We start from the raw sequence: 27,255 nt of genomic DNA, 5'->3' as shown, positions 1-27,255 counted from the left end.
CTGTTAATAAATGTGAAGTTTTCTTGTAGATTTGTTTACATTTCACAGATTGTGATTGAAGTTGTATTTACTGATCACTTATGATTATTATTGTTATTATTATTTATATATGTATTTTTGAGACAGGGTTTCTTTGTATAACAGTCCTGGCTGTCCTGGAACTCACTTTGTAGATCAGGCTAGCTTCAAACTCTTGGAGATCTGCCTGTCTCTGCTTCCCAAGTGCTGGGATTAAAGATGTGTGTCACCATGTCAAGCTTAGTTTTATTATTTTTATTCTTGTCTCATTTCCTGTCATTTGCTTGATTTTTTTTTAAAATTGTATTTGTTGCTACTAGTCTTTAGTTGATTGTGTTAACTGCAAATAATTTTACCTTTTTATGGCTGTGTTGTAGTTATTCATTTTTCTATTCAGTATATTTAAGAGTAGTCTTTTCTCTTATGCCTGTGCATTTGCTGGAGACAAGGTCTTGTATAGCCCAGGCTATCGTCAAACTCTACATAGCCATGGACAGTTTAATACCTGATTTTCCATCTCTACCTCCCGAGTGCTGGGATTACAGGCATGGGCCACCATCACCATCTATTATGTGATTCTTAAAGTCTCATTATCTTTTTTTTTCTCATCAATGACTAATGTGTATGTACCATGTTGTGTCTTTTGTTTTATTCAAGTGGGTGAACAACCTAGAGGTTGATAGCCGATACAATTCATGGCCATCTAGTTTACAAGAGTTACTTCGACCCACCTTTCCTGGTGTTATACGGCAGATCAGGAAAAACTTGCATAACATGGTAAGTAAAACTCCTTACCTCCTCCCCATAACTGTTTCTCTTTGCTCTGTCTCTTCTTTTCCAGCATATGTAGAATGTTCAGTTTTCTCTTTATATATGCACAGTGTTCAGACAGAATATGTTCATGTTACAGCAGTGTGACAGCCTGTGTTGCTGTGTGATCCCTGTGCCTCATCCATAACTGAAGGTTCACACTGGGCCACTTTATGGTTTTATGTTTAAGAGAGTGGTTGGTTTTCTGTTTTTTGTTTTTTGTAACTCAAAAGATACATGGCTACTGTTTTTCTGTCATGTCATTTGTATATGTGTTAATAGGCTTCTTTTTATTTCAAGTTACAACTTAATCATTGGCTCAAAAGGTTTTTTTGAGCTTATTAAGTGAAAGTAAGGAGGACAACATAAGAAAAACTAGTGGGGTACTTGACATTGCATTTGAGAAGTAAGTGCCTCAGTATCTGGTTCAGTGGAAGTAGTTGTACTTCTGAGTTCTCGAGGTTGTGAGATATTTTGGTCCTGAAGTTAGTACTCTTGGTGTGATACATTAATCCCAACCCCCTTTACTTGTTCTTTCTTGTGAGCCATTGAGTTTAATTAAAGCGCCCCAGTTTGCTTCCTATTGCTGTGATAAACTCCGTGACCAAAATGAAACTGGGAAGGAAAGAGTTTGTTTCCTCTTACAGCTTATGGTTCACTGAATGGAACTCAAGGCAGTAACTGAAACAGACCACAGAAGAATGCTGCTTCCTGCCTTGCTCTCCATGACTTGCTCGGCCTATTTTCTCATACAACCTGAGACCACCTGTGCAGGGCAGCACCCCCCACAGTGGGCTGGGCTCTCCCACATCAATCATCAATCAAGAAAACGCACCATAGATTTGCCTACAGGCCAGTCTGACGGAGGCATTATTTCAGTTGACGGTCCCTGTTCTAAAGTTAGTCTAGCTTCTGTCAAGTTGACAAAACAGTAACCAACACAGTTGGCCTGTCCTCGCCTTGACACACAAACACATCACCATTAAACCATACGCTTTTCTTTCTTGTCTGTTCCCAAGATGGTATGTTAATACTAATATCACAGTATTAAACGTACCACAGTCTTTGAAAAATGCAAACACTTTAAAGTTTGAGCTCTCTTTAGAATATCCAACATACCTTTAAATGTCCAAAGTCTCCAACAGTAAGTAAGCTCTTGTCACACTCACATCAAACCCAAGTTCGGCAGTGTGCAAGTCTAGTTCTTGGTGTCTGGGCTCTCGTGGTCCTCTGCTCCCAGGCTCGGGCAGCTCCCCCTCCCCAGCTGTGTGTCTGTAGCACTGCCCCTTGTTCAGTAGGCTCAGGCCTGGCCGCTCCACAGCTGTCACTTCTCGGTGGCTGTCTCACTGTCCTTAAAGCTCCAATATGCTGCTGTCTCCAAGGCACCTGGGCTGCACCTTTAATGTAGCCTCATCTTGGCTCTCTTCAGGGACTCTGACCTTGGCACATGATGACAAGCTTCACCTTCTCTCTGTGACCCCCTTGAATACTGGGGTTTCCCCTGCAGCTGAGGCTGTACCTTCACCAGTGGCTTCTCTTGACCTCTCCTGTGGTGCCAGGCTTCAGCTGCTCTTCACGACCTCTTCATGCCTTCAAAACCAGTACTGTGTGGGATACTCTTAAATAGCACGAGTTTGGCTGCCAGCATGAAAGTTAGCCTTGCCTCCTCTGGACCATACCTTCTGTGTGCTGGCCTGAGGAAAATTTCCAAGCTCCCATAATGGCTCATTTAAGTCTGAGCACTAATGACTTTTACAGCCCAAAGTTCCAAACACTTCCACAGTCTTCCCCAAAACAACACCGTCAGGTTTGTCACAGTCTGAGCTCCATTTCTGTCCTAGTTTGCTTTCTATTACTTTAATAGAGACTGTAACCAAAACCAACGTTGTGAGGAAGCTTTGCTTTCCTCTTACCGCTTACAGTGTGCCATGAGAGGGAGGCAGGGCAGGAGCCTGGAGACGGAAACTGAAACGGAAGCTCCAAAGCAGCTGCTTACTAGCTTGCTCCTGTGGCTTGCTCAGTCTGCTGCGTTTCACACCAGCACCACTTGCCACAGTGTGCTGGACCCACCTCCATCAATCGTTAATTAAGAAAATGCACCAGGGACTAGCCCACAGACCAGTCTGATGGAGGCTTTTCCTCAACTGAGGGTCTTTCTTCCCAGTGATTAGCCCACAGACCAGTCTGATGGAGGCTTTTCCTCAACTGAGGGTCTTTCTTCCCAGTGATTAGCCCACAGACCAGTCTGATGGAGGCTTTTCCTCAACTGAGGGTCTTTCTTCCCAGTGACTAGCCCACAGACCAGTCTGATGGAGGCTTTTCCTCAACTGAGGGTCTTTCTTCCCAGTGATTAGCCCACAGACCAGTCTGATGGAGGCTTTTCCTCAACTGAGGGTCCTTCTTCCCAGTGACTAGTCCACAGACCAGTCTGATGGAGGCTTTTCCTCAACTGAGGGTCTTTCTTCCCAGTGACTAGCCCACAGACCAGTCTGATGGAGGCTTTTCCTCAACTGAGGGTCCTTCTTCCCAGTGACTAGTCCATAGACCAGTCTGATGGAGGCTTTTCCTCAACTGAGGGTCTTTCTTCCCAGTGACTAGCCCACAGACCAGTCTGATGGAGGCTTTTCCTCAGTTGAGGGTCCTTCTTCCCAATGACTAGCCCACAGACCAGTCTGATGGAGGCTTTTTCTCAGTGACTCTAGCTTATGTCAAGGAGACAGCGTGTAGGGTTACTTAGAGGAGCATAGATGAAAGATTTTTTTACTGGAGCATGAACAGCTTTCCAGTGGCTGCCTATTTAAGAAAATGTCTCTAATTTCTGCAGCAGCCATTAACTGTTTCCAGCCCCTCAGGAAGAGGCAGGGCCTCCTGAGCTCTAATATCTAATCCCTCACATTTAGTAATTCATTTAACCTCTTAACTTTTCATTTCCCTTCCTACCCCCCACCTCCACCCCACCCCTCCTTTCCCTGCTTTCGAGAGACTGAGAGAGTTTCTTAGCAGATCTCTCCCCTGTCATTTTCTTGTCTCTTCCTCTTAGCTGTAGAAGAGAGACAGGGGAGCCAAGGTTGCCTTGAGATTTGTATGGAGAACAACCCTCGGTACTCTCTCTCTCTTTTAATCGTAGCTTTTTATTTCATGTAGTAATTCTCTGTGTGTGCGTGTGTGCAGGCCCGCACATGCCGCAGTGTGTGCACGTAAGTCAGGGACAACCTTCAGGAGTTGGTTCTCTCCCTCTACTCTATGGGTCCAGAGATTGGACTTGTTTTCAGAATTGGCAACACATGACCCCCTAAGCCAGTGGTTCTTAACCTTCCTAATGCTGCGACCCTTTAACCCAGCTCCTCCTGCTGTGTTGACCTCCAATCGTAAAACTATTTCATTGCTACTTCATAAACTGTAGTTTTGTTATTGTTGTGAATTGTAATGTAAATATCTGTGTTTTCTGATGACCTTAGGCGACCCTGTGAAAGGGATGTTTGACCCCCTCCCAAGGGGGAGCTATCCGCAGGTTGAGAACCACAGCACTAAGCCATCTGGCAGTCCTGTATTTTTCTCAGTCTTCAGACTACCCTTTCCTTTCAAAATTCAGGTCTTTCTCTTTCTTACCATATGAGTGAATTTTAATTTTTCTTTTTAAAAAGTTTTTTTTTTAGATGATTTTCATGTACCTCAGGCTGGCCTTTAAACTCATTTTATAGTTGAGGATGACTTTGAACTCCAGATCCCCTGCCTCCACCTCCCAGGAGCTAGGACTGCAGTATGCATCACCGTGCTGGAGTTCCAATCCAGAGCCTCTTGCATGCTTGCTGAACCCTCGACCAAATGAGTCACAGCTTCGACCCTGAGTAACTTCATCCTGTAGAGAACATACACAGACTGGTTAGCACTTAGCGAGGAGTTCATACATCACCGCTATTGCGACGATTTACAAATTGAGTTCACAATGAATTGTTCATTCAGGGAGCCTTAGAAGCAAATACAACAAAAAGGTGGGAGAGCTGATAAAACCAAGATTTATTTGGTATGGTAGAATAGGCAGGCATCAGTAGTCTGGCACACGGATGGGATGTTACCAGTCAAATCCATGAAAAAAAATCTCTTCCCACTACCATATTCTTTGACTGTTGAGGGTGGCAGCTGCTGTTTTTATTCATAACTCCCTTTATATGTGGTTCAGTAGTATTTGGGGAAAGATTGGCCTCATGTATGACGATTTGTGTCATTTCTGTTGGCCCAGGAGTGCTTGAATGCCATTTCATGGGTTCTTTTTCTTTTTCCTCTGACAGGTTTTTATTGTTGATCCTGTACATGAGACCACAGCTGAGTTGATTAGCATAGCTGAGATGTTCCTCAGCAATCACATACCATTAAGGTAACACTGGGTCATTTAGCTGAGGTTTGGTTTGTTATTTGGATTACGTGTCTGGTTTCACTGAATTGAAGTATAATTAATAGTCGGAGCCACTAATGGCAGTTTTATCTTCTTCTTGGTAAGATGCCTGTGTCTTTTAGGACTAAGAATTTCATTCTCAACACATAGAAGCTTACCACCATTGAATTATTAACAGCTAGCTGTGTGAAAATAGTTTGTGGTCTTCACTTGCTGCCTACTGAAGGGAGTTTTCCTGGATGCATGTCCACATAGAAAAGCCCGTTTCTAATCTCAACAGAGAGCTTTCTAGTGGCCTTTGTTTGACTTTCAAGGACTAAATGCTTTAGAATATTAAGTAGCTTTCTGTAGAGACAGACAGATACATCTATGTTAGCTGTGTTGCCAGGTCTACCAACTGGACACCAGGTAGCTGGGTTTCCCCTGTTCTTTTCATAAACAATTATATATATATGTGTTAAGATACTTTCCCTTACGGTCTGTAATAATTCTGGAAGTTTACATGTTGATAAAATTTGAGTTATTTATTTATTTTTTTCCAAGATAGGGTTTCACTATGTAACTCTGACTGTCCTGGAACTCACTGTGTAGACCAGGCTGGTGTTGAACTCACAGAGATCCACCTGCCTCTGCCTCCCAAGTACTGGGCTTAAAGGCATGCACCTCTATGTCCCCTTAAATTTGAGTTCTTAAAAATGAAGAAACTAAAGGACAAAAGAAACATTACAATGTGTTCACAGCCCAGCACTGAGTTGTGATAGGCTTGTATGAATGACATCTGTCCTGTTTGCCTTCTGGGAACAAAGCTTTTGCATACCTTGACTCTGTAAGAATGGGTTTGATCAAGTGCGTTAGGAAACATGGAGCTCTGGGGGGAGGACCCGGCTTTCCCAAGGGCTTTGAAGAAATGGAGGACTATGAGGACCAGCAAAGCAGAGATTGTTGTGTGCAATGAAATTTTTAATTAAAATTTGAATGCCACCTGGAAATGGAGAACTAAATTGCTAAATTACAACCATAGCTTGTAGATGTAACCAACCGTATTATTAAATAAGAAACACAGAAACAATGTAAAAGTGAAAGCCAAGAGGTCAGAGCTTAGAGCTAAAATCTCACCCTTCCTCCTCTGTGTCCCAGCTTCTCGAAAGAGAGCTATATCCTGTCTGTACGTCTTTTTTATAGTATTATTGTTCTGCCTTCTCATTGGTTGTAAACCCAAACACGTGACTGCCTCGTCACTGTCTGTATGTACAGCCCTCTAGGTCTTAAAGGCATATGTCTCCAATGCTGGCTGTATCCCTGAACACACAGAGATCTATGGGATTAAAGGCGTGTGCCGCCGCCGCCGCCGCCGCCGCCGCCGCCGCCGCCGCCGCCGCCGCCGCCGCCGACACCACCACCCTCTGTCTAATAGCTCTGACCCCCGGGCAACTTTATTTATTAACATACAATCAAAATCACATTTCAGTACAATTAAAATACCACCACAATAGCTATTTTTTGTTTAAAGGGGAATCTGAGAACATGTCAGTTGGTTCATGGTACACAGTGGACCCTAAACATTTGTACAATTGTGCTGAGGATAGATGTAGGGAAAGAAGGCACTGGAGCCCTAGGCACATGAAGGGGAGTGGCAGATAGGTTGACTTTTTGCTCTTGGTGTGGGGAATGTGGTTCTGCCCTGTGACACTGACTGATACAAGCTGTGGAAAGGATGCAGACTCCTGAGGGACTCCCTGGGGCTATCTAGTAAGGGAGGTACCCAGGAGACAAAAAAAAGCCTGAAGTTTTTGCCTTACCTAAAAAACAAAAAAAACAAACAAACAAACAAACAAAAAAACCAACTGATGCCCAACTAGAAACAGGAGATGGGAAGTGGACTTAGTTATAAAGAGATAATAAGATTCTGGTGACGTTGCCGGGCGGTGGTGGCGCACGCCTTTAATCCCAGCACTCGGGAGGCAGAGCCAGGTGGATCTCTGTGAGTTCGAGGCCAGCCTGGGCTACCAAGTGAGCTCCAGGAAAGGCGCAAAGCTACACAGAGAAACCCTGTCTCAAAAAAAAAACCAAAAAAAAAAAAAAAGATTCTGGTGACGTAATTAGGTGTCAACTTGCCTACGTAAGGATGTTTAGGCTACTTTTTCTAATTACATGGTTTATGTTATAAGTTAAGTTTTAAAAGATAACGAGTTAATTTGAAAACAAATCTCTCTGTCTACACACACACATACATCACTAGATAACTGATACTTTTTTTTTTTTTTTTTTTTGAGATAGGGTCTCACTATGAAGACCAGGCTGACATAGAACTCAGTGAGATCGTTCTGGGATTATAGGTGTGTGCCACCACAACATTAGGCCCACTACTAACAGTTCTTTTTTTTTTTTTTCGCCAAGACAGGGTTTCACTGTGTAGCTTTGCGCCTTTCCTGGAACTCGCTTTGTAGACCAGGCTGGCCTTGAACTCACAGAGATCCACCTGGCTCTGCCTCCCGAGTGCTGGGATTAAAGGCATGCGCCACCACTGCCTGGCTCTAACAGTTCTTAGTTGATAAATATGTTCACAGTTTTTACATTTCCATATGTAATACGTCACTGTCCTTTGCTCATATTCACCCCATCACTCTCCTGTGTCCCTCTTCTCTTCTTCTGCTTGTGTTATTCTTGTGTATGTGTGTGTCTTCTTGTTTGTGTTACTGTGATAAAATACCATGCCCCAAAGTTACTTGTGGAAGAAAGGCTTTAGTTCAGTTTTACAGTCCATCATCATGGGAAGCTAAGGCAGGAATCCGTAGCAGTAACTAAAGCAGAGACCATGTAAGAATGCTTCTTGCTGGTGTGCTATTCTTATGGCTTGTTCAGCTGGCTTTTTTATATCAGCTAGCCCACTTGCCTATTGAGTTACCACTGACAGTGGGATGGACCCTCCCGTATCAATCAGCAATCACAAAAAGCCATACAGATAGGACCACAGTCCAACCCAGCAGGCAGCTCCTCAATTGAGGTTCTCCCTTGCCAGTTGTGTCAAGCTGACAACTGTGATTAGCCCTCTCTTACACATAATATGTTTTCTTATGTGTCTGGCTCCCAGCTCTGTGTGTGTTTGTGTGTGTGTGTGTGTGTGTGTGTGTGTGTGTGTGTGTGTGTGTGTGTACACGAGTGTGTGTGTAGACACATGCACCTGCGCATACATCTGTGTGCATATGCATGCATGTTTATTTCTGTGTTTGGCTTATTTTGCTTAACATTATCTTCAGCTCCACCCATTTTGTACAAATTTTACTTTTCTTTGTGACTGAATAAAATTCCATTGTATTATAGTAGACTGCCTTTTAGAAGCCCAGTTATCAAGCCTAGCATTGTGGCTCACGCCTTTAATCCCAGCATGTGGGAGGCAGAAGCAGTAGGTTTCTCTGAGTTCAAGGACAGCCTGGTCTATAAAGTGAGTTCCAGGACAGCCAGAACACAGTGAGACCCTGTCCCAAAAACAATAAGGAAAAACAAAAAAGGAAGGATGCTCAGTTAGATGGTCCTGCTGACACAGGCTTGAATTCCTAGCACTTGGGAGGCAGAGTTTGAGACTAGCCTGGGCTTTATAGTATGGTCAATATAGGTTACACATACTCTGTCTCAAAGAAACCTTATAGATCAATAAGCAAAAAATAAATCATGTTGATTAAATGGCTGAGGAGTTTAGCTCAGTAGTAGAGCACTTGGCTAACATGGGTGAGATTCTAGGTTTAATCTCCAGGGCCACACAAATCTATGTTGATTGATTGATATCATTAAGTAACTATCATATATATTATGGTTCATTGTTGATATTGCTCATGCTATGGATTTTGACAGAGGTAGAATATTAACTTCACATTATACATACCAACTAAAATCACTGCTCTGAAAATCCCCTATGCTCTATGTTTGCCCTTCCCTCCATTAACTTGAACCTTTGGACACAACTGACTTTTTGACTATCCTCATAGTTTTTTACCCTTTCGGAATGCCATATAATTGCAGGTATATAGTATGTAGCCTTTTAGACTGACTTGTTTCATTTAGCAATGTGCTAAATAATTCAGGTTATTTAGTTGTGAGAGTTGATACAAAATTTCTATCCATCCATCCATCCATCCATCCATCCATCCATGTAATCCAGGCTGGCCTAGAACTCCTGATTCTCCTGCCTCAGCTTCCCATGGCATGTACTACTACCACCAGCCTCCTAATTTCTTTTAATCACCGAGTAATATTTCATTATGTGATTATACCACATTTTGTCTATGCTTTCACCTTTGAAGGGCATTATTTTAGTCTGCTTTCTGTTGGTGTGATAAATAATATTTCTTCCAGAAACAACTTGGACAGAAAAGTGTTTATTTCATCTTATAGTTTACAGTCCATCATGAAAAGGGAGTCAGGGCAGAAACTCCAGGCAGGTGCCTGGAGGCAAGCATTGAAAGAAAAGCCATGGAGGAATGCTGCTTACTGGCTTGCTCCTGGAGTCTTGCTCAGTTGCTTTCTTATACAACCCCAGATGACTTACCAAGGCGGGCACTGCCTGGAGTGGGTTAGGCTCCCCCATATCAATCATGAGTCAAGGAAATGCCCCATAGACATGCTCAAGGATTATCTGACTGAAGTAATTCCTCAACTGAGATTCATTCTTCCCAGGTATATCTAGGTTTCTGTTGAGTTGATAAAAACTTACCAACACAACTGGCACACTTTGTTAGCTTAACACACAATTACATCACTATTAAGTCATAACCTTTTTTTTTGTCCTCAAGATCTCATGTTAATATTAATATCACATAAAGCACAGTTCAACATTTAAAAATTCTTAAGTCTTTGGAAATTCCATTACTTAAAAGTTCAGTCTCAGAATCTAGAGAACTATCTCAGCAGTTAAGACCACATACAACTCATCCAAAGGATCCAAGTTTGATTGCCAGCATTCATGACAGGGAGCTGTAACCCCCCTGTAACTCCAGCTCTAACACCTCTAGCCTCTGCAGGCACCCGCACTGTTGTTCACATGCACACACACACACACACACACACACACACACACACACACACATAATTAAAAATACTTTTAAAAATTCATTCACTGTAGGATAGCTAGCATCTCTTAAAAAATCCAAACTCTCTTCTCAACTGTGAGCTTCTGGGAAAAAAAAAAAAAGGTACATTTTTCTTATTTCAAGAGGAAAGAACCAGGTCAAAACAAAACCCAAATCCAACAATGTAACTAGCTCAGTCAACCTAGGACTCAAGATTCTCTGAGCTCCAGAGGGCTTGGGTAGCCCCACCCTCTGGGTAGCCTCTTTAGGGACACCACCCACAATACACAACTTGTGTTACAGACTCAGGTGTACTTCACTTCATATTTGCTTTCCTCAGTAGTCCTCCCACAGACCTGTCATCTCCAATATGCTGGAGTCTCTACTGCAGCTGAGGGTGCACTGTTTTCAGTGGCCTCTCCTATCCTCTCTTCAGGGACCTGACCCTGCCACATGATTCCAAGCCTCAGCTTCTCTCCATTATCCCTTCAATCCTGAGGTTGTCATTGCAACTGAGACTGCATCTTCACCAGTGACCTTTTACCTTCCCACAGTGCCAAGCCTCAGCTTCTTCATGACCTCTGGGATCTTCACTGCAATTGAGGCTGCACCTTCACCCAGTGGCCTTTCCTAGCTTCTCCCAGCACCAGGCCTCAGCTGCTCTCTATGACTCGTTCATACCTTCAAAACCAGTGCCACGTGTGAGACTCTTACACATCATTCTGTTTGGCTGCCAGCTTGAGATGCAGCCTTGGTCGCCTCCGTAGCATAGCCTCTATATGCTGACTCTTCAGAAACTTTGAAGAGTTTACCTCAATGCTGCTGATCTCCTGTAATCACAGCTGATCTTTCAGCCTCAGATAATCAACATTAATTGTCCCAGGAGAGCCAAGGTTTCACTTCAATGGTGCTGGTCTCTTGTTAATCACAGCTGATTCTTTAGCTGATCAGAAATTACATATTCTTAATTCAAAATATTTACATGTATATCCCTGACAGAGTCTTTGCTTCTCTCTGAAACTTCAGTAGCCAGGCATTTCTTTCAACGGTTCTGTCTTCCAAGCTTTCACAGAATAGCCCATTAAACTTTGAACACTCAATGACTTTTCTAGTCCAGAGGTCCAAGGACTTCTGCAAGCCTTCCAAAATCCACATGACCAGGTCTATCACAGCAATGCCCAATGATCCTAGTACCAATTTCTGTTTTAGTTTGCTTTCTGCTGTGGTGATAGTCACCATGCCAAAAGCAACTCTGGGAGGAAAGGGCTTATTTCATTTTACAGCTCACAGTACAGCATGAAGAACAGTCAAGGAAGAAGTTCAGGCAGGCACTGGAGCAGAGAACATGGAGGAACAGCTGCTTACTGTCTTGTTCTCCATGGCCCAGGATCACCTGCCCAGGGGTTGCCACCCAGTAGGCCAGGTCCTTCCACATAAATCATTCATGAAGGAAAGACCCTAAAGACAACATACACAGGATAGTATGATGGAGGCACTTCCTCAGTTGGGATTCTCTCTTCCCAGATACGGTTAGATTTGTGTCAAGTGATGAAAACTAACCAGAGTCTGCATATTGCTTTCTGCAAATTTGAGCAGTTATTACTGAAGCTTATAAATATCCATGTACAGATTTTTATGTGGACAAAGTTCTGTTGGCAAGGTTGCTGGACTGTGTGATGAGTATATGCTTAGTTTTGTAAGAAACAGCCAAAGCAACTTCCAAGGTGTCTATCTACACCATTTTGCCTTTTCCCTAGCAGTGAATTGAGAATCCCTGTTGCTTCTCATCAGCATTTAGTGTTTGGCCATTTCAGTGGATGTATAGTGATAGGCCACTGTTTAGCTGTATAAGGGCTTAGGATCTTAGTGTTTTATTTTGTGAGTATCTAATGGGAAAACTTCGTTTGTTTGTTTATATGGACTTTTTTGAGACAGGACCTTGCTGTGTAGCCTAGGTTGAAACTTGATTTGTAGCTTGGGTTACCCTCAAACACATTGCCCTTCTGACTCAGTAGTCCCAAGTGCTGGGATTACAAATGTGTGCTCCACGCCCAGCTTTTTTAAATTTCTAAATGTTGTTTGTTTAATACTAAGTTTCAAGAGTCATTTTTATATTTTGGATACTAGTCCTTTTTCAGATGTGTGTTTTTCAAGAATTTTCTGATAGTTTGTGGTTTTTCATTTCCTTCTCTTGATAGTTGTTTTTTTTTCCCCCAAAGCAGGAATTTTTGTTTTTGTTCTGTGGTTTTTTTTTTTTTTTTTTTTTTTTTTTTTTTTTTTTACTAATGCATGCAGTACCCACAAGGCTAGAATTGGACATCAGATGCTCTGAAACTGGAGTTAGAGGCCCTTGCAAGCCATCTGGTTGTGGGTGCTGGGAACAGAACCCAGGTACTCTGCAAGAGCAGCCAGTGCCCTTAATAGTTGAGCTATTTCTCCAGTCCTCCAATTTAAAAGCAGAACAGAGTTTCTACCTATCATAGTAGCAATACTCTTCATGTCAGAAAGAAATCTATTCAAGACTCTGAAATAGCTTTACGTGTAGAAAAGCCTAACCTGTTTTGTGACCCTACTCTTGTTTTTTAAATGATGTGTGTACCTTTGCCACCCTTGTTTAGAGTGGGATGTGGGCTTCCTTCTCGGTTAGGAATGGACAGCGGGGCCCCACTTACCTCTAGCTGATTGCTTTCTTTAAGATGCACTTTTTGTTCTCTGCAGGATTGGTTTTATCTTTGTGGTCAATGACTCGGAAGATGTTGATGGGATGCAAGACGCTGGAGTCGCTGTTCTGAGAGCGTATAATTATGTTGTCCAAGAAGTGGATGGTTATCACGCCTTCCAGACTCTCACACACGTATGTTTTTGTTCAAAATGGCAAATGCTTTTTTAAAAAGTTAACTTACTCTAAAACATTTTGTATTTCCGAAAAAAGAAAAGGTAAAGTAAATTCTTACATAAACTCTTGGATTTTATATTTCTGGGTTCCTTATACTTTAAGTCACTGATGTGAATGTAATAGAATGCTGTGTTTATTTTAATGTTTGGAATTTATTATGGGGGGACATGTGTGTGCTACGGTACATGTATGGAGGTCCAGAGGATGACCTTCTGAGTAGATTCTCTCCTTCTACCATAGGATCTGGGGATCAGACTTGGTTGTCAGGTTTGTTAAGCCGTAGTGCTGACGATTAGATGTGTGTGATTCCTTAGGAGTCAGGCTAGTGTGTTAGAGTACTCTGCACTTTGGTTATATGAAATTATCAGTTAATGCCTTTGGGCAATGTGATGTTCTCTACTCTCAGTCTTTTTTCTTTTGAGACTGTCTTATGGTTTCTTTTCATCTTCTCTTTTTCTTTTTCCTCGTCCCCCTCTTTCCTTTCCTCCACTACCTCCTCCTCCACCTTCTCCTTTTTTTAGGCACTCTTATAGCCAGGGCTAACATTGAACACACTGTGTAGTTTAAGATGACCTTGGGTTTTTGATTCTCCTGCCTTTACCTGCCTGGTGCAGGGTGTTAGATGTACAGCACCACACCTGGTTGCTTTTTCCTTCTGAGATAGGGTCTTTCTTTATAGTCCAGGTTAGCCTAAAACTCTGGGTCTACTTCCCTCAGCTTCTCAGGTGCTGGCTCTCTCAGACATATTTTACCACAGCTGGCCTCTGATACTTCTTAAAGCATTTTTGTCCCCCTGCATTTGGGATATAATGGGTTTATGAACTGATAAGATCATTTCAAGAAATCTTTAATCCTAGCACTCAGGGGCATCTTTGAATTCAAAGCCAGCCTAATCTATACAGCAAGTTCCAAGCTAGCCAGACCTTCATGATGGTATTCTGTCCTAAAAAAAAAAAAAAGAAAGAAAGGAAGAAAGAAAGAAAGGAAGGAAGAAAGGAAGAAAGAAAGATAGATAGATCTCCAGTTCTTCATCAGAGGTGTCTTATGAGGAATATTGAAATGATAGTGTTGCTGAAAAGTTCCAGTTTGCTTTTTAAGACAAATAGTCTTATTTTTCTAATGTGTTAGAGATTTCATCACATTTGAAATTTGGATTTAAAAATAGGTAGTTGGTTACCTATTTTTCTTTCTTTAGATCTATAACAAGGTGAGGACTGGAGATAAAGTGAAAGTTGAACATGTGGTCAGTGTCTTGCAGAAGAAATACCCATACGTCGAAGTGAATAGCATTCTGGGCATTGATTCTGCTTATGATCAGAACCGGAAGGTAACACATTCTTACTTATTTCCTTGGTATTTTAACTTGACTGCAGCGTTGGACTGTCCTTCTTGTGTTGGATGGTGTCTATAATGGGGTGTTGATGAAAGTGCTCAGTACTTAGCATTTTAAAATGTAGACAGACCACTTTTAGTCCCCAACCTCCCTCCCCCACCCACCCCTCCTTTGGAGACAGGATCTTAACTGTGCAGCCCTTGGCTGGCCTTGAGCTCACAGAGATCAGCTGTCTCTACCCTGTGAGTGCTGGGATTAAAGGCATGTTTCTACCACACCTGGCCTCACTTGTCAATCTTTGAAAAGGGATTCTATTTCAAAAAATAGTGTTTTTTTTTTTTTAAACTTGCATGTTAACTTTTAAATTGGAAAACAATTACTTTATTTATCATATAGTAGTTGTACTTGTATGAAGTATGTTCTGGATAAAACCTATTGGTGGTATCGAACCAGGAGGTAGTGTATGGCACAACAACAACTGTAATAACTAGAGCCAGGGCGATTGCTTACTGGTATAGATGCTTAGTGTGCAAGCCTGTGACCTGAGTTTTAGCCTCCAAACTCAACTCACATCAAGATGAAAGAAGAGAAGACTTCAGTTTTATTTTGGGGTGCCCCCCCCCCCCGTGGGGGGCGCGTGTGATGTAAAACCAAGTACTTTGTGCTTTGTGACCAGTTTGTACATATTTACATACCTACAACCAAAACATTTATTCTTATACTGTGAGAATATTAGAAAATACTTTGCTGTACTTTGGTTTTTAAAAAGTGCTATAGAAGTTAATAACAGTAAACAAGGTTTTTGGAGGTTGGAAGCAAGTATAAGAACGGAAGAATCAGTTCCCTTTTACAGCCCATCCTACTGTGGAAAGATGTGGAATGAAGCCCTCTGCCTGCCGATGGTAGCTGACTTCTTGAGGCAGGCTGGAGTGGGTTCCCAGCCTGGGGCAGGAGCCGTGGGCACAGGGAGCTGACAGATCTGTCTGTCTCTGGCAGTTCTTGAGAGCAGTTTGCTTCTCACTGAGCAGCCTGGCTAGGAGCTGGACGCTGAGGTCTTCAGAGTTTTTCTCTGAAGAAAGCAGGAGCAGCTGTGCAGCTGGGTTCTGAAATCTTCCTTTTCTTCCTTCCTGCAGCAGTTAGGACTCCGCAGCCTCTGAATGTCCAAATGTAAAGACATGTCTGCTTGGCCGAATGTGAATGTGTACTGGGGAGTGGAGAATCTGCTCCCAACAACTGCAGAAAGTTTTGTTGTACAGTGATGAGCATGGTATACATGATGCAGTTTTAGAAGCCTGGAGGACTGTCTACACACATAGACAAACATTTACACAGTCCCTAATCTGTAAAGGTTTTGTTTCTTAAAGTTCAGTAATTTAATTTCACATTTTCCAAGTAAGATATTAATTATACCACTTTCTTAAAAATTAACTTACAAAGTGGCGGGTTTCCATACTACTTAAAAAAGAAAGAAATAGCTTTAGTCATTTCTTTTGCTATATTCTGTTATTTTTTAAAAGGTTTATTTATTTGTGTGTATATTTGTGAATATATGTGTGTGAATATTTGTGTGCTGGAGACCACTGAGGCCAATAGAGGGCGTCTGACTCAGGAACTGCAGTTACAGGTAGTGAACTACCATGTGGATGCTGAGGACAGAACTCAGGTGCTCTGCAAGAGCAGCACATGCTCATAAAGGACTGAGTCAGCTCTCCAGCCCTTCTTTGTTCTTTTTAATGATTCATTTTTGTTTGTTTTCGTTGTGTGCATGCTTGTGGAGGTCGGATGACAACTTTGTATTGCCTGTTGCATGAGTTCTGGAGATCAAATTCAGGTCACTGGGCTTACACAGCAAGTGTCTTTACGCACTCAGTCATCTCGCTAGCTCTGTTAACTTTTTTTAAAATTTAAACAGGCATGTAAGAAACTATATTTTGTTCTGTGTGTGTCATGAGGAGGAACATGTGCTTTCTTTTTGTCCTTTGTTTTCTAGGAAGCGAGAGGCTACTATGAGCAGACTGGTGTTGGTCCCCTGCCTGTTGTCTTGTTCAATGGCATGCCCTTTGAAAAGGAACAGCTAGATCCTGATGAGCTGGAAACCATTACAATGCACAAGATCTTGGAGACCACTACCTTCTTCCAGAGGGCGGTGTATTTGGTGAGTGGTATTTTCAGGCCAACTGTGAAAGCAAATGAATTATACTTTGTAGCTTCTTAGTAGGCTTTAAAATTCTGTATTATGCAGGGCATCATGACACATGACTTTAATCTTAGTTCTTAGGAGGAGGAGGTAGATCTCTGTGAGTCCCAGGCCAGCCAGGGCTACTGAGTGAGATCATGTCTTAAAAAACAAAATAAACAAAAAAATTTGTGCTATTTTCTACAGGCCACTAGATACTGCAGAGTTCACACACAACAAAGAATCTACTTAAGAAAGTCGTTATAAAACAGGCAACAGCTGTAACAACAACAGCACAAGAATGAACATCTCCCTTGTAGGTGATGGCTGTCCAGCTGTGTGTGTACCCAGGATCATGGACTTACACATTTCAAGAAGTGAAGTTGGGAGCTTGGGGTGTAGATCAGTGGTAGGTTTAACTACGCTAGTGTGCATGAGGCCCTGAGTTCCACTCTCAGCACGGCAAGTAAATAGATGAACGAAATAAAAACCAATAAAAAGTTGAGTTTTACATCATGTAAATTACTGCTCCATAACTATTAAGTATATTTATATAGAAATAAAGCATCTTTCTAAAGTCGGAATTCCTTATAAACAGAACAAATATCTCTTGGAAATTCCTATACTTTTAATCCTAAAACCAACAAGAGTTTATATTTCAGTGTTTAGGGCATTTTCCTTTGAGTAAGACTTTCTGAGAATCTGCAAACCAATTACTAGTAGCTCTCAGCTCTTGCTCCATGGTGGGCCTTTTGCCTGCTGCCGTGCCAGCCATGATGATCATGGACTCTCACCTCCTGGAACTGGGAGCCCTAAATTAGTATTTTCTTTTATAAGTTGCCCTGGTCCTGGTGTTTTGTCATGGAAATGGAAAAGTAGCTAAGACACCTGACTTGTGAAAGAGATTTTTTACTTTATTTATTTACAAAACATGAAATCTTACCACTTTCAGTGTTCAGTGATCTGGCATTTTTCAGTCACCTTTTTATACAACCCTTGCCACAATCCTGTAGAACTTTACTACCTGGCTTTTACATTTTTTATTTATTATTACCATTTCATATACGTGCGCGCGTGCGTGCGTGCGTGCGTGCGTGTGTTCACTTTTTATCCACTTACCTCTCAGGGGCTGATTAGAGGGTTTCTGTCCCTTGGCTATCTTAAATAATCCTGCAGCAAATCATGCAGTGCTAGGGATTGACGCCAGAGCTTTGTGCATGCTAGGCAAGTACTGTACCATCGAATCTACACCCCCAGCCCTCTACTCTCTGGATAATGTCCTTTGATGCACAAAAGTTTCTGTTCTGATGAATTGTAGTTTATTCTTTCCTTTTGATTTTGTCCTCTCATTGTTTTATCCAAGAAAGCACTGCTAAATCATTGCTCAGCTATTATGAAGATTTTTCTCTGGTGTTTTCTTCTAAGACCTTTCTTTATGCTTGCAAATGTTTAGGGTATACCATTGACCTATTTTGAGTTAATATAATTTTTTTACATTTATTATTGTTTAGGGGATGTACATGCCATACATAACACATGTGTGGAAGTCAAAGGACAGCTGTGGAGTTTAGATCTTTCTACCTTTACATGGGTTCTGGGGAATCAAACTCTGGCTGCCATGTTGGCCCAGCAAGCTCTTTACCCACTGAGCCATCTCACCAGCCCTGATAATTTGTTTTTGAGACAAGTTCACTATATAGTGCTGGCTGGCCTAGAACTTGCTAGATAGCCCAGGCTGGCCGTGAACTCAGAGATCCATCTAACCCTGAGTGTTGGGATTAACAGTGTGTACCAGTATACCCAGTCTCTGAAGACTTTTGTATGACTGCATTGACATTTAGAACAAATCTACTTATTTTAAAAATTTATTTCTGGCTGGGCAGTGGTGGCATGTACCTTTAATCCCAGCACTTGGAAGGCCTCAAAAAACAGGTAGATCCCTGAGTTTGAGAGCAGCCTGGTCTACAAAACGAGTTCCAAGACAGCCAGAACTGTTACACAGAGAAATCCTGTCTTACCCCCGCCCCCCCCAAAAAAAAATAGATGAAAATTTATTTCTGGCCAGGTGTGGTGGCACACACCTTTATTCCCAGTACTGGGGAGGTCTCAAAAGGCAGGCAGATCCCTGCATTAGAAAACGTCCTGGTCTATAGAGAAGTTCTAGGACAGCTCTGCCTACACAGAGAAACTCTGTTTTGAAAAGCCAAAAATAAATAAAAACTTATTTCTGGCCTTTTTAACAAATGATACTGGAAAAAAACTCTGTATCGACTTAACCACAGAGCAAAAATTTGGCCCTTACTTCATGCCTCACATAAAAATGAGTTGACAAAATGGCTCAGTGGGTCAGGAGCTTGCTGGGCCAGTCTAGCAACCTGAGTTTGATTCCCTAGAACCCATGTAAAGGGGAACAGAGAGAAGTGACTTCACGGAGGGGTTGTGTGCCTCCCGCCATGGGAAAGCTGACCTTGCTTTCTTGTTCCTGAGCCTCCTGTCTTTCAGTGGATGTTACTAGCGCCCCTGTGTGGTGATAGAGTTGGAGATACCCTGTGTATATGTCTACACTATTACTGGGCTCTTAGAGCTCTTACCATATAACACAGGCTGTTACAAAGCTACCAACTTTATTTCTAGTGAATTATTATTGTTGATATTCCTTTAACACTCCTGCCCCTTCCGTTTTTTTTTCATACAGGGTGAACTGCCACATGATCAAGATGTGGTAGAGTATCTCATGAATCAGCCAAATGTTGTTCCACGGATCAATTCTAGGATTTTGACTGCTAAGCGAGAATATCTGGACCTAACGGCAAGCAGTAAGGAGCATTTCAGTAATGACTCTTAGCATTTGGATTTGTGCCTTACATTCTTTTTGGTGTTTTTTGGTTTTTTGAGATAGGGTTTCTCTGTGTGGCTTTGGTACCTGTCTTGGATCTCGCTCTGTAGACCAGGCTGGCCTTGAACTCACAGGGATCTGCCTGCCTCTGCCTCCCAAGTACTGGGATTAAAGGCGTGTGCCACCACCACCTGGCTGTGCTTCATATTCTTATATTTATTAGATTATAATATTAAGATGATAACCCAAAATTGTGATATATGCTTCTGAACTCACAGGAATTTCCCTCTAAAAAAGGTAAGTTCTGGGACTGGAGAGATTGCTCAGTGGTTAAAAATCTTGCTGCTTTTGCAGAGGACTGGGGTATGGGATCCAGCTCCCTCTTCTGGCCTCCAAAGGTATCAGACATAAACAGACGTACATGCAGCCAAAACACTCATACACAAAATAAAAATAAATAAATATTTTTTAAAAAAGAGGGGGAGGTCTAGCTGGGTACGGTATGTGACATTACATCTGCAGCAGGAAGGCTGAAGTTGTGGAGGTGACTGTAGGAGCTAGGGCCTGAGTGGCACTCCTGGGAGTTTAAGGTAGGGTGCAGGGCTTTGGCAGGAGCTGCAGTATTATGGGCTAGGGTGGCTGGGGCAGGACAGTGCAGCTTGAGAAGCTTACAGAGACCGTGATCTGGGCACTGGAGACTTTGCAGAGCCACAAGAATTCCTTTTTGACCTTCAGTTCAGTTCTGAGGCCTCCAAGGGTGTTTCTGTCTCTTTAGCTTGTCAGAAATTCCTAAACACGGTCCCTCAGTAAAGTCCCTATCTCTGTGAAATGTGAGCTAATAGCCCTGAACGAGCTTTGATGGAACACTCTCCAGCTCTGAAGCCACCCAGCTCAACTGCCTCACACTTATATCGGATAAATTACATGTACAGGAAATGAGTCCTATTCAATGACATGAGGAAGAAGGACCCAGGCAGGGGAGGAATCCCATTATCAAAGCATAAAAATTATCAAACCCTGTGGACTCCATGTAGGGAAATTGTGCAAATTTGGAAAGTTCCTCAAGCCATCTCAGAGGAGTACGCAAGAGGAAAATGTCAACTCCCTTAAACCCCACAAATACAGTCCAAAAGTCACATACTTGGTGGCAGCAGTGTTTCTCAGTGCCATGTAAGGACAGGGTCATTCACTTACTGGAGCTAAAAGCTTGCAAGAAAAACTGCTTGCTCAACTACAGAAAGATGGTGTCAAAACGACAACTCCTTGGGAGCAATTCTGCAACAGGTGTCTCCTCTGCACCCTAAGGAACTCTCCTATGCCTTAAAGTATTATTTGTTTAAGGAACATCACACAGACTGGTCAGGATACAGACAGACAGACAGATGGTCATTGGAGTTAATGCTTTAGAAAACTAAGTCCATCTCAGAGCGCTGGCACAAGCCATTCAGAATCTCCCATGTGTTCCAGCAGAGATGCTTTATCTTCTCAGAAACAATCTACAGAATTCAGATTTCGTTGATCCTTTAATGAACAAGAAAGCTTGAATATCTTACCTGACTAGCAAGAGCCCCACCGATATCAAGCATTAAGTGACCATTTGAATCTCACTGGTGAAAAATCTTTGCAAACCTTCCACTGCCCACTGCAGCTGCTGCCACCCCTATGCACCTAACCCACCTGCCTGTCTCAAATCCTCCGTAGACTGGAAATTCCAACTCCTATTCCCCAAGCGCTCCCAGAAGGCCAGTGGACTCAAGAACTTCTAGTTGACAGTTTAGTCAAAATGGTAGCATCTTCGAAGACCAGCAAGAAAAACAAACCTTTAGGACTTGTGTGGAAACTTCCAGATCTGTTAAAGTATCCAAAGCCTATGGAAGAAAACCATCTAGTGTTTCACAAAATGTCTAAAATGAAGTCTAAAACCCATAATGAAAAGGACCAAATTAAAAAAAAACCATGACATTGGAGGAAGACCATCAAAGAGAAGAACCTGCCAAGCTGAGTAACTCCACTCCTAATTCCAGTGAACGAGTTGAAGAAGGTTGCACTGCTTGCATGGAGCCTCTTCCACAGTTGAGCTCCCAGATTACTCAGGAAATATATTGCTGTTGTATCCTATGAGGAACGCTGGAATTACAAGGGTGATTTCAATCTGAGTATGGTGAGTGTGTCAGGATGGAGACTTTAGCTAGGAGATTTATCAAAATGGATGCACAATGAAAAGGCCTTTCTCTGAGCTCAAAAGAGTACCAGAATGTTCCTGAAAAGGTCTCACAAGAGTTTAGGAAGATCAGGCAGTCCCAGTTACCATGAAGAATTACACAGATTTGAGTATCTTCTTGACAAGCTGGCTCACCTGAAAAGACTACTCAGGGAATTCAGCTAACAGCAAGCACAGTCCTGGCACTAGAACTCTGCTTGTACCAGAATATGTAAAGTAACTAGAGCTTATTTATTTAAGATTCTAAAAGAGGAAACTTAGCCTGTTGAAAGTTTCAGTGTTAGTGAACTTGGCTTACATTTCCCCTCCATTTTACTTTGCTTCCTTGCATTTTGAAGCTGAACTTGCCCCAACCCCAAGACTTGTTTGTTAATAGAAGTAATTGTTGTTGTTGTTTTAAGATATTGGGGAAGTCTAATATCTACTTCAAATCAACTTTTCATTGAAAACTTGTGTTTGTGATTAGAGATGAGTTTTTAGATATCAGGTATGTGGTATTCACACTTAAGAGTTGGGCATGTTTGAAACAAGACATTAATGTGCAAAGTAAAATGCTTTTGGATAAACAAAAACCCATTTTCTGATGCTTTTTAACACAATCTCTTTGCCTTAAGTTGTAAAATATTTAGACACTTGCACAAAATACAAAAAAGAAACAAATCAAAACACTGTTGTGGAGAGCTGAAAAATAGAAGTGTGTGAGTGTGTGGATTTCTATGCACATTCATGCATATGGGCTAACTTGCTCTACACTGTTAAATGTACCCTGCAGATTCAACTCCTCTTGCAGTGGCTACCTTAAGGTATTAGCAAGTCATGTACAGAGTGTGGTAAATCAGTAGAACACTGCTTCCCAGTGACAACAGCCACGGGAAGCACATGGTGGCATACCACTGTTGGATTGTGTGTGTGTTCAGCTTATATGTCTGCAGAGCTGCTGTGGATGAGAGCTGCATGAAGGTATGAAGCTGCTGCTCCCAGTCTCAGGTTAAACAGCTGATGAGTTCCTCTAGGTTGTTCCTGTCTTTTTCTGTCCAATTGCTGCTTCTATATAGAAGATAAAAGCATTTCCATTTCAACAGTTTGTCAACTTTATTAATGTTGGACAAAAATTGATACGCTATTAAAAATGAAACATCTATAGTTTTTGGGCAAAATTATAAAATTAAATATGTAGGCAACCTATTTATATACTACTATAAGGTATTTTTGAAGAGAGATGCAGAGAAGCTATTACATATATGAAATGTATATTTAAAGATTTTTTTCATCCTGAATATCAGGAATATAAAAAAGAATATAGATATATTTAACCACAACATACTATGATTCATGAAACAGCACAAACTTTCATTTCATGGAGTTTATCTGTCGACATTGATTTAAACTATCATTTGTTTGATCATGTAGGAACATAAGTTATGTGATCAAAAATAAAAGGATTTTTGAACTAATATTGATTCAGTTTGTTTAGTCTTACGGTATTGTCTTGTCAAAATGCTTCTGGTTAAAAAGAGAAGCATTGTGTTTACAAATCTGCAGAAATGTTTGCCAGAATTTTGGTGCTATCTTTCTTTAATAAAGATGTTTATAATAAATTCTTTAATAAAGAATCCTAACAAATAGGAAATAAATAGGGATTAATTTTTTCCTAGGTAAAACCTATGAACCATAAAAAATATCTTGTGCCATTTAAATGCCAAATACATGATGCCATTAGATGATAAGAATGGACCTGTATTGGCCCACTTATAGCCATAGAGCATTAGCTAGTTCTTTATTCCTCATTCTCATTGTAGAGTCAATACTGAGTAAGAACCCAATGAGTATGTCAACTAGACTTACTCTGCAACCTAGGGACACCTTTTTTTAAAAGTAGTCTTGGAAAAACAAACAAACAAAAAAAAGTAGTAATTTCTTCTGGGCAGGGTAGAACATGCTTGTAGTGCTAGCACTTGGGAAGCTGAGGAGGGGATTACAAATTTGAGGCCAGAGTGGACAATATATAGTATATCTGAGACCACCCTGGAACTCGCTGTATTAAAAAGGGGGTGGGGGTGTTGAGCTATAATGCATGTGCCATGAAACACAACCTGTGTTTTATTCTCTCTTTAATCATTCTAGAGTCGTATGCATGCTACAAAGTATAGTGCTTTACCACTTAGCTACAACTCCAGCCCCAATTTTATGTGTAGAGGTGTTTATCTTCATGTATGTGTGTGCACCACGTGCATGCCAGTGCCTGCAGAGGCCAGAAGATCCCCAGGAACTGGAGTTACAGATGATTGTGAGCCATCATGTGGATGCTGGGAATCAAACCCAGATCCTTCAGGAGAATAGTCACTGTTCTTAACAATCTCTCTAGCCCCACCAAACTAAAATTGTAAAGATGCATGATTTGATGTTTTTTATTCATTCTCAAAAGTTTTGCTGTTGTTACTATTGTCTAATACTAAGACACATCATCACCCCTATAAACCTGTTTCCCTGTGTCATTGTTCTACCCCCCATTTCTTTCTGTCTACTTATCTGCTTTCTGATTTATGGATTTCCCTATTCAGGACATTCCATATAACTGGGAAGCCTTTGTGCGTGGCTTCTCATTTATGTTTTGGCCTTTTCCTACAGTTCATCCATCTTGTAGCATATCAGTATTTCATTTCTTTTAGTTACTTAAATATTCTGTTTCTTACTATCAGTTGATAGACATTTGGGTATTCTCCAGAACTCTAGCTTTTAAGAGTTGTGGTGAACCCATGAGCTGTCTATTCCAGACTCTCAATGGCATTTCACCAGACACTTGGAAATAAGGTAGATTTCTTATGACTTGCCTGCTATGATCCTTCCATAGGGAAGGAAAGGCATATGAAATGAAGTCTTTATTTTTGTAGATCAGTATAATGAAAATATGCAGACTGTAATCATAGCTACTTGGGAGGCTGAGGCAGAAAGATTATAAGTTCGAGACCTGCTTGAATTACATAATGAGTTCAAGGCTAGCATAAGCAATTTAGTGAGACTCTGTTTCAGAAATAAAAATTTAAAAAATTTGTGGATTGCCTTAGCTGTTAGTTGCTTGCCTAGAATATGCAAGGCCTGGAGTTCAGTTCCTAGTACTGGGCAGGGGAGGGAGGAAAGAAAAGGTAAGCAGAAGTAAAATATACATCTAAAGGGTTCGGGTATAGCTCAGTCGATAAGAGTGCTTGTTTAGCATGCCCGAAGCAGTACTAAGTTCAGTTCCCTAGTGCCTCATAAATTTGGGTGTGAAGAACCTGTTCAGAGACCATGAACTGAGTAGTTCTTCCACAGGCCAGGCGTTACCTTCAAATGTCAGTGTAGTGTGAGGCAAGCAGTCTCAATGTTTTCTCCCAAGTCTTTGTTCTCTGTGTCTGTGTCTCTCTGTCTCTCTGTCTCTGTCTGTGTGTGTGTGTGTGTGTTTGTGTGTGTGTGTGTGTGTGTGTGTATCTGTGTGTGCTTAAGACAGGGTCACATTTATAGTCCTAGCTGGCCTGGAAATTGCCACCTGTAGACCAAGTTGGCCTTGAACTCACAGAGTTGTGCCTGCCTCTGCCTTCCAAGTGCCTGGATTAAAGGCATACACCACCACACAGGACTTCATTATTTTTAATTACGCTGGAGTATTAAGCTGGATGAGTGTGGTGGAACATACTGTAATTCCGGCACTTAGGTAAAGGACAAGAGGATTGAGAGTTAAGAAAAGGAAAAGAAGCAGGGTGGTGGTGGTGCATGCCTTTGATCCCAGCACTTGGAGGGCAGAGCCAGGTGGATCTCTGTGAGTTCGAGGCTAGCCTGGTCTACAGAGCGAGATCCAGAACAGGCACCAAAACTACACAGAGAAACCCCGTCTCGAAAAACCAAAGGAAAAGAACATCCAAAATAAATAAATTTAAAATGTGAAAGGTTGTCTTTGGAGTAACAGTGCTCAAGGATCATGGCAACAGTGCCATGTGTTAGATTGTATTTCTTTCTGTGCCACAGTGGAAGGTCTCCTGGCTGTCACTCAGCCCAGGACAGGGGTCAGTGAAGAGGCACTGTCATCCTGCCTGCTTCTCTGGCCTTTGCTGTCTTGGGACCTTTTTAAGAAGCCACTGTCAGATTTGTATTGCTGTGACAAACTGCTTGAGAGTATCACCTTTAAAAGAGGAGTGTTTTGTTTGGCGTTGGGGGTTCAGAGATTTGATCCCATGACCAGTTGGCTCTGTTTTAGAGCCAGGAGCATGCAGTGGGACAGCTGTGCTTACTTATGGTGGCTGGGAAGCAAAAAGACAGGAACCAGTCAGTATCCCTTCCAAGAGCAACCCGCTTCCTCCTAGTAAGCAGCACTTAATATACTTTATTCTTGCATTTTATGCATCTTCTTCTGTTATGCTCAAAGCCAATTATCAATTGAATATAAATGGTAAATTGCATTGAGGTTTATAATTATACATCTGTTTAAATTCTTTATTTTTTCCCCAGATAACTTTTTTGTGGATGATTTTGCCAGATTTTCTTCCTTGGACTCCAGGGGCAAGACTGCTGCTATAGCCAACAGTATGAACTATCTGACAAAAAAAGGTAACCCATCTGACTAGTCTGGGATCCAACATATTTATTCTTTACTTAGTATCTGAAAATGTAATTCCATCTTTTTGGGAAAAGATCCCATAATTCCTTTTATTAATTTCTCTTATAATATAAATGTAGAAAATACATACTTAAAATGTAATTCTATGTATGTATTTAAAAATTCAAACATGTTCTTTATAAATTTTATGCTTATCATTAAAATTGATAGGAAAAGCCCTTCATGGTTCAAAATGGAAAACATATGAAAATGATTTTGTTTGATTCTTCGATAACATCATACAGTTAATTTTATTGTAGCACTTATAGGATAAACTGGATTCTAGAAAGCCTTGTGTAATTCTTTAAAGTAATTTTATTCAGAGTTACTTAGGCTACACTTGTCTAAAGTGACAGTTCTCAGTGGCAGACAGGTCCTTTCCCTCTGACGGAGTTGACACGATCACCCTTCCAGAGTCGTTCTAATACTACTTGCTGCTCCAGAAAGCATCAATTAGGACAGCTCCGTTTACCCTGCTGTGATCTTCCCTCTGGATTCCTGGGTCTGTTACGTACACACCATTAGTCCACTGGGTTTCTCAGAGAGTTAGTCTCTAAGGGGTCCTAGGACAGAGCTTGAGCATGGTGGGAGTTAGAGCAGGAAGCAGTACAGCCCTGTTAGCCCATGTAATCTGCTGAGTCTCCTGATGAGCATTTCATTACACAAATGACGTTCTCTTTTCTTCTACTCTTTTCTTCTTTGCCTCTGTCCAGGAATGTCCTCCAAGGAAATCTATGGTAACGCAAAACTCCAGAATGTTCCCTTCATTTTCATGATTAATTTATAGTTTCAGGACCATTGTTATTCAGAATTTATTGACATTTCGTTGTGATGTTTCTGAAACCTGTGGGTAACAGTAGAGTGTAGATACACTATATAATG

The 27,255-nt window shown here is 41.5% G+C and overlaps 1 protein-coding gene and 1 pseudogene across 2 annotated transcripts in view; both read left to right on the top strand.

The window, feature by feature from the left end:
• The window catches only part of LOC114690765 (UDP-glucose:glycoprotein glucosyltransferase 1), a 132,484-nt gene that overhangs the window by 58,897 nt on the left and 46,332 nt on the right, over positions 1-27,255 (top strand). Inside the window, exons 14-21 of one of the 2 annotated variants that reach the window (XM_028865646.2) lie at positions 676-795; positions 5,118-5,203; positions 13,003-13,138; positions 14,376-14,507; positions 16,504-16,668; positions 19,385-19,505; positions 26,226-26,324; positions 27,087-27,110. In XM_028865646.2, coding sequence (XP_028721479.1) covers positions 676-795; positions 5,118-5,203; positions 13,003-13,138; positions 14,376-14,507; positions 16,504-16,668; positions 19,385-19,505; positions 26,226-26,324; positions 27,087-27,110 — 883 coding nt within the window. The remainder of the gene's footprint in view (positions 1-675; positions 796-5,117; positions 5,204-13,002; positions 13,139-14,375; positions 14,508-16,503; positions 16,669-19,384; positions 19,506-26,225; positions 26,325-27,086; positions 27,111-27,255) is intronic. The other variant, XM_028865647.2, reaches the window with a different exon arrangement.
• On the top strand, positions 19,786-24,025 carry LOC114690866 (annotated as a pseudogene).

Source organism: Peromyscus leucopus, chromosome 16_21 (assembly GCF_004664715.2).
Source record: "Peromyscus leucopus breed LL Stock chromosome 16_21, UCI_PerLeu_2.1, whole genome shotgun sequence".
NCBI lineage: Eukaryota > Metazoa > Chordata > Mammalia > Rodentia > Cricetidae > Peromyscus > Peromyscus leucopus.
Note: the sequence above shows the minus strand (reverse complement) of the source record. Positions and strands in the feature narration are given on the sequence as shown.